Here is an 11636-nt window from a genome sequence, read left to right on the forward strand (position 1 = left end):
ACTCGTGCTCCTCATTCTGCCGTTTAAAAAAACAACTTAAAAACGTACCATGTAAATAGAGGTAATATAGAAATGTATAGACAAATGAAATATGTAAGAAGAACAAGATAAATGCTTTTATTATTTACGTACCGTAAGTACTTTCACCAAAGTTGGACTATTTAGACATTAATCATAGTTGTGAATGAAGTTACAAACACTAAAATTACTAACAGGGAAAAAAAACAAAACATATGAACTTAATATTTTTAACAATTAAGTGTTGGCTGGAATATTTTTTTCTTTCTGCTATACTTAACTGGATTGGAACCACCTGCAGAGACAATGTCAAGCAGTGACCAGTGCTTTTGAAGGACTTACAAGTTACTGAAAAGACTTGTTTTATTTACTGTTTTCTGACCAACTGAAAAAAAACTATCCATATACCTAAAATGTTCCAGTGGTTATAAGGTTGGTCAAAATTACCATGACTATATACATAGAGTAAATTATGAAATAGCCCATTAGCTGTTTCTGGTAGACCTACAACCTACCAGAAACAGCATGCTAAATGTGCAAGTACTATGTTCCATTATTCCAGTATAGACTTGATGGATCCCGATTTAATTGATGCTAATAAACAGCATGCTAAATGTGCAAGTACTATGTTCCATTATTCCAGTATAGACTTGATGGATCCCGATTTAATTGATGCTAATTAACAGCATGCTAAATGTGCAAGTACTATGTTCCATTATTCCAGTATAGACTTGATGGATCCCGATTTAATTGATGCTAATTAATTCCCAATATCTCAGTTTTGTGACTCGCATGGCAGTTCAGACACGTTATACAATACTAAAGCTTTTCAGACTTACAGTTCATGTTGGCACTAATTTTAAGTTTATTTGACTGTGTATAATATTTTTCTCAGATGTAAGATCCTTCGAATTTCGACTGTTTCAATATTCCATCGAATTTATCCAAGATGTTTTGTATTGTGTATGATAATAAAATGGATATTTCTTTATTTACTTTTCTCATTTTCTTTTGGTTTCTGTAATTTTCTTTCCAGGAGTTAATTAAGATCATAGGATAGTGCAGTTTTAATAGAAATCCTTTGGCGATATTCTAATAGCAGGTATATACACAATACTCTGTAAGGTAATCTAAAATAAAGCTTGGATCCACTATAACCAAAAATTGGACTAAAAAAGATGCATGAAAGAGTTAAATCTTTGTTCCGTAACCGTGGATCTAAACTTTTTATTATTATTTATTTGGTCTCGTCATTAGACCAAATTGTAAAAAGTATTCGGTTAAGCTGTACGGAATGTTCATTTTTGTTTTAATGGATGTAATGTATAAAGAAGTTCAAATACAGCTGAACAACAGCGATTTTTTTATAATAGATGTCTGTAGAGTTATTTTTGCCAGATTTCTTTATTAGTAATTTATTGTTATCCGTTTCCGAGGGTTACGTAGATCAGTGTTTCTCAACCACCACCCTGTGGACCAGCACTGGTCCGTGGGATTTCACGAAAACTGACAGAATATTCTCGTGTAAATTAGAACGTTTTTTTTTATTATTATTATTATTATTATTATACTTGCACTTTGGTGATCCATGAAAGTTTAGAAAGGCAGTGAACTGGTCTCTGGTGTTGAAAAAGTAAAGAAATGCTGGTGTAGATAATTTTATGTAATTAAACAAAAAATTAGGATCATCCATTCATTTGCTCCAACCATTTAAATACCTCGTCTAGTTTTGTCTTATGTATTTAGTAAATTCGTTTTCAAAATCTTTCTTTACAGTTTTAACTAATTTTTCTTCGAAATATTCCATAATTAGAAGAAAAATATTTTGTAAGATTTTTCCAGCTAACACTAATTGTTAAAAAATATTAAGTTTGAATACATTATTGTCCATTGTAGTTACTAATTTTGCATTTGTAACTCCATTTGTATTCTCAATGGTTTAGTGCTATATTTTACAATGCAAGAGCCCTTTCAAAATTTGTCAGACGTGTGACATTACCATCAAGTTACAGATTCAAAACCTAAATTTCATTTCTGCAACTCCATTTTAAATAAAGAAAATACATACATACATTAATTATTTGAGATGACTTACATTAGTACTAAATGCGTACATTACCAGTAGAAAACATGCACTTACCTTTAAATTAAGCAGTGAGGGAAAAAAAACAACTGGTCACCATATAAAAGTCACTAACATTAAAAATACATATCTTCTTAAGTTACTATATTTCTAATTGCACTGCAGTACTAACAACTTTGTAATGACTTGCACACTTACTGTTCTGCCAACACAAATAACTAAAAAAAAAGTGATCTTTGCTCTATAATAATATAAGTAAATAACCATGTGATATATTGCAAAAAATATTTGCCTGAGCAGTCACATTTAGAGAGAGAGAGAGAGAATGACATTGTGTGCGTGTGTCTGAGAGAGTTCTACTAGTGGACACGAGAAATCATAAATAGCCGAAGTGTTCTCTGGCACCGAGAATAGAAAGACATTAATTTTGGGTGCAAACTGAATAACTTATCTTTAAAATACATATTTTTACTTTCTGAAGTGTTGCAGTTCTGCTCCAGTTTGCGACAAAAGACGGGATTCTTTTTTTGAGACAATTTACTCTGTAACTCATGACATATTTCAAAGTTCTAAACGATTATATTGCACTTTTTTTTTTTTATCAAGTGACATGCGTAAAGCTTGGACATGTGAAATATTCCTGCGATTAAATGTTCAGTATTAAACACTAAAATCTACCATGTTTTCTAATACAGTGTGCAGTCCTCGTGACACGAACATACGCAACTTGCAAAGTAAAATCTATATGGAGAATGTCTAAAGAGGATTCATCCATAAATAAAGGTTGCATTAATCTTGAAATACTCCTGAAAAATGTTCAGTACATTTCCAAAACAAACAATTGTTTTGTAATTAAACAACAGTTTAACTATCAACCTGAAAAAACACAGTTTTTGCCTGAAAAACCAACAACAAACAAACAAAACTGATAAGAATCTTTGAGTATGACTTAATTCTCCGGGTATGTCATTTAGGGAGGTTTCCACCTTACCCTTCAAGCTCAGGGGGAGAGGACCTTAGTGGCAGTCTCTGAGAAATATCTATAGTCAGGTCATATTAACACACATACATAAATTATTTTGTAGCATATGGCCCTTAGCTAAACTGAGGGGTTGCAAGTGAGGTCATGCTTCTTTGTGGGCCCCTTTCTGTGTAGATAAATTGTGGGTGATAACTTTTTTGTATAAGACCACTCCTACTAACACAGTTAAGAAAGTAGGGTTCTTACATTTCAAGAATACATTGAAAGTTCAAGTATTTGTTTAAATTATTTAGTTAAAAAACTGTACATTACTATATTTTAAATTTTTCAAGAATGAAACATAGTGGCTTGTAGTACAGTCAGTTTGATACATGTACAAGCAGAGGAAATTAACAAAAAAAGCCATTTTACCACTGGGGGGGTTTTCTGATGAAATAAATGTGATATTCTATGGGTTAGCAGAGTTGTGGTAATTAGGTACTTGCGTCTCACTGTGTTAAGTAGGAGATAATAATGTTTTATTTATCTTTTTTTCTTTTCTGTAATGACCTTAATCCGAACTAGTTTGGGGTGTCAGGTGGTGTTTTTTAAGCCCAGAACTTTTACACGCGGGTGGCCGGCCCAGATGGCAACCATACAGGATGAGCACGATTTAGAGATAGGGATTCAAACTCAAGTTGAGCACCCCAACCACCAGGCCACGTTTCTTTATTTTATCAGCCAGTTAAAATTAATTTAAACCATATTATACATTTTTTTTAGCAAGTAAATACTAAGACTGACAGTAGAATGTAAAATAACAGTATGATTTCAAATGGCCAAAATGTTTGTATCCGGTGTTAATTAATTTATTCAAAGCTCCTTATATCATAATCTCTCACTGCTACAGGTGTACGTATGTATATACGATACACGCTACAGGTGTACGTATGTGTGTGTATATGTATGTACATACGATACACGCTACAGGTGTACGTGTGTGTGTGTATGTATGTACCTACGATACACACTACAGGTGTATGTATGTGTGTGTATGTATATACGATACACATTACAGGCGTATGTATGTACATACGATACACATTACAGGTGTACGTATGTGTGTGTATATGTATGTATATACGATACACGCTACAGGTGTACGTATGTGTGTGTATATGTATGTATGTACGATACACGCTACAGGTGTACGTATGTGTGTGTGTATATGTATGTATATACGATACACGCTACAGGCGTACGTATGTGTGTGTATATGTATGTATATACGATACACGCTACAGGCGTATGTATGTGTGTGTATATGTATGTATATACGATACACATTACAGGCGTATGTATGTGTATGTATGTACATACGATACACATTACAGGTGTACGTATGTGTGTGTATGTACATACGATACACATTACAGGCGTACGTATGTGTGTGTATGTACATACGATACACATTACAGGTGTACGTGTGTGTATATGTATGTATATATGATACACATTACAGGTGTACGTGTGTGTATATGTATGTATATACGATACACATTACAGGTGTACGTGTGTGTATATGTATGTATATACGATACACATTACAGGTGTACGTATGTGTGTGTATATGTATGTATGTATATACTATACACATTACAGGTGTACGTATGTGTGTGTATATGTATGTACATACGATACACATTACAACTTTCGTTATATTCCTGAAATGTGTAATATTAAGTAAACATTCTGAGGAATATATATATATATATATATATATTTAATAATTTTATAATTATTTAAAAAAATCATAAATGTGTGCTTATTAATTTGGAAATGAGGGAAATAAATACATGAACAGTTATTTTAATTATTATCATTTTTTATAGTCAGAGAGCATTTTCCTTTGTGAAATATTTCATGCAACTATCGCAACAGTTTCACGTTGATGTGACAAACATGGCACGAGGAAAGTTGTTTATCTAGAAATGTGGCAGTGAAAAAGAATTAAATCTTTTTTGTTGTTGTTGTTACACAAACTAAAATATTTTAGATACATTTACAACTTTAAACTTGTTGGTTTTCTTAAATCAACCATATTTGTTGGAATTGAATTTACATTTTAAGCGATAGCATCTTAAATTTTCTATCAGCTGTTATAACTAGAGAAATAATGAAATGTAAGAACATGAAACTCATCTTTCCTGGTGGAAAAATGTTTCTATTACCCTTTCTGATGTTTTGTTTTAATATATATATATACACACATGACTGAGCAAACAGCAGATGTAGTAGGAAAGGAAAAAAAAAAGCTAATAGAATAATTTTTTTTTCATGCACACTTCACTATTACATATCAGTTATAAAGAAAAGTATTTCTTCAAATAACTTGGACAAAGAACAGACAGACACACATACTCAGAGCATGTGGGAACAGTAACTTGCTTATGAACTAGAGATTCTGTCACGAAAATCTTCAGAACTATTTTCCTTGTTTGTTAATATTACAAATACACGACAATTACAACAATAAAAATCACCGTGTGCAGCGAAATGCACAGAAACCAGCACTTAATACAGTATGTGACGCAAGGATAAGATGCTTTTTAATAGGTGAAGAATGAAAACTGGTCAACTGAAATATGTACAAAATTGCTGAGAAAACTCGACAGGAGTTTAAAGGCACATACACACAAACTCAATAAGAAACACTTCTTTGAACTTTCAGTTATGAGTTAATCCTTCAATTAAAATTATCTTCCTGCAGACCTAATGATAATAATTAACATTTATAATGAAATAATCCAGAAAGTTCAACAAAATTTAACAAAATCAAAGACATTTTCTTCGAATCTTCTTTACAATGACTAGAACTAATTACTTCGTTCTTAATTTTGAAAGTATGTTCGAAAGGCTAGCCGGAAATGACTTAGTAAACCTTCCAGGTAGCTTTAATTCTAGAGGAAGTGGTGAAAGGAACATGGGTAGACATTCATGTTCTCCATAAAGGTTTAAGAAGATTTTTCATTGACGAGAAAAGGCTTTTTCTTTCATATTTTGGAGAGATAATACCTTTTTTTCTGTTTCTTCTCATCTTGCCATCTGTTTCAAAATTCTTGCTCTGTTTAAGAGATCTTGATTCTGGCTTTAATGCAAGTGTTGTTGGTCGTTTGTTACCAGCGTTGTGATCCCCTCCCTGATGAGTAGTGACCTCTGTCGGCAGGATGGGAAGGCCGTTCCGGGCCTCGATCATAGGCTCCGCGATCCGAGATGTATCTCCCTCTATCTTGTGGAGGAATATGGTCCTTTTCAGTGCCTGTGGCCGGGTGGGTTGTGCCTCTGGGATACTGGGATGGTGGTTCTCGAGTTTCTGTAAAACATCAAGGTTAAGTTTCAATTCCAAGATAAACCAATTCAAAAAAGTTACTTTTGTCTAAAGGTACTGCAGCAGATCAGTTGTTTGCCTGAAAGTTTTATTTTTTAATAGTTTTGAAAAGCGATATCAATAAAACAACTTAATCCTCTTTAGAAAAGCAGTTCTATTTTGTCAGATCTAATACATACAATGTTTACAAAATTAAGCTTCTAGCCATTATAATTCATTAGTTTTTCTACCATTTACAACCAAAAACAGAAGGTATGATTGGTCAACATTTGATGTTTCAAGAATAAAAACTAAAGCTGGAATTTCAGAAGAAATCTGGGACATTTCATATTTTAGAAAATTAAGGAAGTATTCTATATTTATTTTATTCCAAGTTTCATTTTATATCAGTGTAAAAAAACGTTTGGGAAATTACACTTTATTGTTAAATTTTTATTTATTTTAAACTTTGGCAATGATGCCTACAGGTGGCGTACCAATCATAACATATTAAGAATGTTAATTCCATAACCTGTGGAAGCACCCAGGATATGTATCACAAGTAGAAGTCAAAGAGATTTACTTGTTTGTTTTAGAGCAAAGCCACATTAGGCTATCTGCTGTGTCCACTGTGGAGAACTGAGCCCCTGATTTTAGTGTTGTAAGTATGTAAACTTACTGCTGTCCCACAGAGGGACTATTTACTTAGAGGATGAATATCAGTAGTGATAGCAAGTGTGGAAAAGATATAAAACAGAGGGTAGGAATGACAAAAACAGCATTCTTCAATCTCAAAGAACTGCTCAGGACAAACTAAAAATGTTACTTGTAGTCAATCTTGTACAGGGTGGAAATATGAACCCCTGTCTGCTGAGACAAAATGGCAGCTGGTGTTATAGATGAATCACGAAGATTAGCTGTATAGGAAGAAAAACTAATGACGAAGTGTTGGAAAGTGAAAAAGATACCTGCTGCATGAAAGGCAGGCAGAGACTCACTTGACTCCATGACATTACAAAATGAAGATAAGAAGCTTGAATTAGGAAAGTTGGTGCAGGCTGTGAGGAACAGAAAACAACGAAGAACCATAGCTGTCGACCCTCATAATTAGGTAGGATATCATGATTCCCAATTAAAAGCTAGCAATAGTCATTTCATTTATCATACATTGTAAACTAGTATTTGTATCTTAATTAGATACTAAAAATAAAACATTAACACTAGCCAATGTATCACCAAATTTATCAAGAGTGTGAAAGAAATAAACATTTTATTATATATATATATATATATATAATATCTACAGAATAAACATATTCAATAAATATATTATTATTTCTACAGATTCATGGTATCACATTGCTCTTCATTTCCTGCAGAAGATGATAAGAAAGCAGTCACCAATAAATATCAAATCTTGTAGTAAAAAACGTTTAAAATTTAACACAACTACCTTTTAATGGGGAATACAGATTGATTTCCTGGAATATGTTTTCTTAATGATTGGTTTTTGTTTTAATCCATTCCAAAAAGTAATTAACAGAATAATTATTTATTGTTATCAGTAAATAAAATTGGTATAAAATGCAAATATCATGGGTTTGCTCTGTGGTATTTTCAGGTTCACTGATTTCCCTCGGAATAATCCAAGTAGGAGCTGCATAATAAAAGGAGTTTTACCATTTATGGATCCAAATATGACTTTTCCAGCCTTGAAGAAAAAGAAGATTGGACACAAGTTGAACACAATGAAATAATTTTTATTTTAAACCCTCAAAAACAACCAAAAGGCAAAACAAGTGTATTGTTTCAGCACCATTACTGGAAAGCTCAAACATCATAAAATCAATCTGTAGCAAAATCTAATCATACTAAAACCAGGCTGGAGACTGGGAAAACATGACATTATACACTAAAAACAACAATGCCATTGTTCACAGGGTGCAGGTGCTATCCACATAACTGATGGTCACTCTCACTTCAAAATAAGAGATGTCTCCTTGAGGCATCACCTGACTTGCCATTAGAAAAGATCACTGTATTTCTATACAGCATCCTATACATCATAGGGATATTCCCATGACAAAGTGCAAGTGATATTCTAATTGAATGACCTAGTTCTGTGAGTACCTAAGCTTTTTATATCAAGAATACAAATAACAAGAGAGAAATCTTGAAAAAAAAAATTCACATCGTATGCTGGCAATGAATACTAAACTCCACAGTACATTCATGTGTTGATAGTTTACATTGTGACTGCCTGTCATCCAACAAATCAGAAAGTGCCGTACCAGTATAACACTGGTACAAAAGTAGAGGCTGTTAAATTATTCTTAGCAGTATTATGGTAAATGCACTATGGCTCTCAGGACAAAAATTCTGTAATCCCAAAGGACAAAAAAAAAATTTAAAATCAAAATTAATTTCTTCAAGAACAAGGTCTGTTTGGCAGGGATTTATCTTCCAGCAAGACAGTGATCTCAAGCATGCAGCAAATGTGGTGCAATGATACCTGGAGGTAAAAAAAAGAAGGAGTTCAATGGAATACTTGCAATCATTCCTCAGCCTGCTCAGTGTCCCAGTATGACTATTATTAATGGTTTATATGGAAAGTGAGAAGTTCAAACACAAACAAACAGTTTGGCTGAATTGTGGGGAGTGATGCGGAACATTTGGAACAACATTTCACAATCATACATTGATAAACTTACTTAAAAGCAAGATGTACTGTTTTATTTAAAGAAAATACAAAATACTGTAGCACTGTGCAATTTATCTGCTTTCATTTTGTTGCTTCTACAGTAATGTATTGAACAAATAATAAACTGACCATTTAGTTACAATTACTCATTGTCTGTAACTCTTGCATGTGTAGCTCTTGTATATTTCCAATACTGTATATATCTCTATGTATATGTGTATTTTTAATCCCTGAAAATAACCAAAAAATACTAAAGCGTATTTTGATTTCACACGTGCACCACCAAGTCAAATTTCTTACCCCTAATAAAAATCCTCCAAACATTATGGTTAACATGACATAAATTCACAGAATAGCTCTATAACCAAACAAGTAAATAACATGACATTTCAAATATTTCAATATCGTATCTATACTGACAATTCACTACAAGACATTTAGATAGCCAAAGACGTTTTAAGTATATATACCTCAATGGCTAACTTACTATTACTGTTAAACAAATAGATGCTGATTGGTTAGCTTTTTGCTATCAGAGATGCATGCTGATTGTCTGGCCCCTGAAGGTTATCCATCAGGAGGCAGCACCAGCAGACAAGTACTAGAGTAAAAACAAATGAGATGCTGTTACCGTGGAGGTGGGGAGGATGGAGCATGAAGCAAGCCAAGCTCCAGGTTTCTCAGGATGGTTGCCAGGACGGGATGGATCAGGCTCTTCGGCTACTGGGGTTAGCAAGCAGGGAAAAATTACAACTACTACAAAAAGGTGCTCTGTTTCATAAAGTCATACTATGAAAAAAAAGAAACTACAACAAATTAATCAAACATACCATGTGTTGTTACGAGAACTACGAAAAAAAACAAAACATGCAACTGTTTATTTTAGTTTTGTCCGTGCAATTAACAAGTTCTCAAACAAAATACAAAAGTGCTTCAGGCATTCGGTTTTTACTTACAAGATGTTAAAATGAGTTTCAATTTAAATAATTAAGAAGAATCTACTTTTTAAAAACAAGTAGTCCTAAACGGTTCACCCCTGACCTTTGGGTCGACTCACATTCCCTACAACAGGGGGACCAAGACGTTCTCTGGGAACAGGTTGATTGTCTCTGTAGTCTGGAGGGGCTTCAGTTAAGAAGTTGGAAGGCACAAGTCCGCGAACACCGTTGATCTCACCCATAAAGAACCCATCTTCATCCATATCACCATATACATAGATAACATCTCCAGTATTAAATGATAGCTCCATCTGGAGACAAAAAATTTAAAAGGTACAAATTATTACAGCAATGTAAATATCAAACAAATTATTACCAAAACATTTTTGATTTAGAGAGAAAAAAAAAGTTAAATATTGGCCACCATTTTAATTTTCTAGTTTACGTACTGATCAGAAAATATCTAAAGAAATATTAATTTATTCATCTCATGCCGAGCTTGCTTAATTCAACCAATAATATATATTTTTTTAATCTTTATGTTGCTCACTGTACCATTACAACTCAAACTGACATCGACACTAGAGAAATGAATATCAGGTCTGAAGAACAAACCTCTGCGTCTACATTAGGGGATAGTTCTTGAGCTTGCTTAATTCAACCAATAATATATATTTTTTTAATCTTTATGTTGCTCACTGTACCATTACAACTCAAACTGACATCGACATTAGAGAAATGAATATCAGGTTTGAAGAACAAACCTCTGCGTCTACGTTAGGGGATAGTTCTTGAGGATCGTAATCATAAAGTGCAACCATCTTGCGTAAAGGCATGCTACTTCCAGAATCTATGTCATCTGATAAAAGAAAAAAAGGTACACTGAAATGAAGCATGTTATCAACATGATTCAAAAGCCTTTACAATTATAAAAACTGTTAAAAATAAATGAAGAGGGAAATTATTTATGAATCAATACTAATGGAACATAATTCAATACACTTTCTGAGTCAATTACCAAGAATTTCTGTAAGTGAGATAAATCTTTGATGAAAACTAATATATCCACATGTACAAATATGCAAGACTTTGTTGAATGAAAGAACAGGTTATTATATCACTTTTTACAGTAAGAAAGATATGTTTCTACAACAGGTACGATGTTTCGATCCCTGGTGCGATTATTCTCAAGTATACAAGTTTTAATGGTTAAGAAGGTTCTGGTACTTAAATGAACATTTAAAAATTTAACATGTATTTAAATTCTATAATTGATATTGGTTATTTATCCATGTACATATCAATCCTTGTGAATTGACAGATTATTTATTTATGGCTGAACAGAAAAACGAAACAAAAAGTGAATAAATATAAAAAAAAAAGGAATATGTTAAGTGAAATATTTACTTAATTTTAAGAATGTTTGGGAAAACAATGATCTTATCTACCTGGTAGAGGACGTGGTATCTTATTTACCTGGTAGAGGACGTGGTATCTTATCTACCTGGTAGAGGACGTGGTATCTTATCTACCTGGTAGAGGACGTGGTATCTTATCTACCTGGTAGA

General features: G+C 33.0%; 1 protein-coding gene across 1 annotated transcript in view; it reads right to left on the reverse strand.

Annotated features, from left to right (window-relative positions):
- Positions 1-4685: 4685 nt before the first annotated feature.
- Positions 4686-11636, reverse strand: part of LOC106467169 (RIMS-binding protein 2-like) — a 63030-nt gene continuing 56079 nt past the window's right edge. Inside the window, exons 25-28 of the mRNA XM_013927489.2 lie at positions 10833-10927; positions 10172-10379; positions 9762-9853; positions 4686-6435 (exon numbers count right to left, since the gene is read on the reverse strand). Of these exons, the coding sequence (XP_013782943.1) occupies positions 6058-6435; positions 9762-9853; positions 10172-10379; positions 10833-10927 (773 nt within the window). The 3' untranslated portion in view covers positions 4686-6057. The remainder of the gene's footprint in view (positions 6436-9761; positions 9854-10171; positions 10380-10832; positions 10928-11636) is intronic.

Source organism: Limulus polyphemus, unplaced genomic scaffold (genome assembly GCF_000517525.1).
Source record: "Limulus polyphemus unplaced genomic scaffold, Limulus_polyphemus-2.1.2 Scaffold2513, whole genome shotgun sequence".
Taxonomy (NCBI): Eukaryota; Metazoa; Arthropoda; class Merostomata; order Xiphosura; family Limulidae; genus Limulus; species Limulus polyphemus.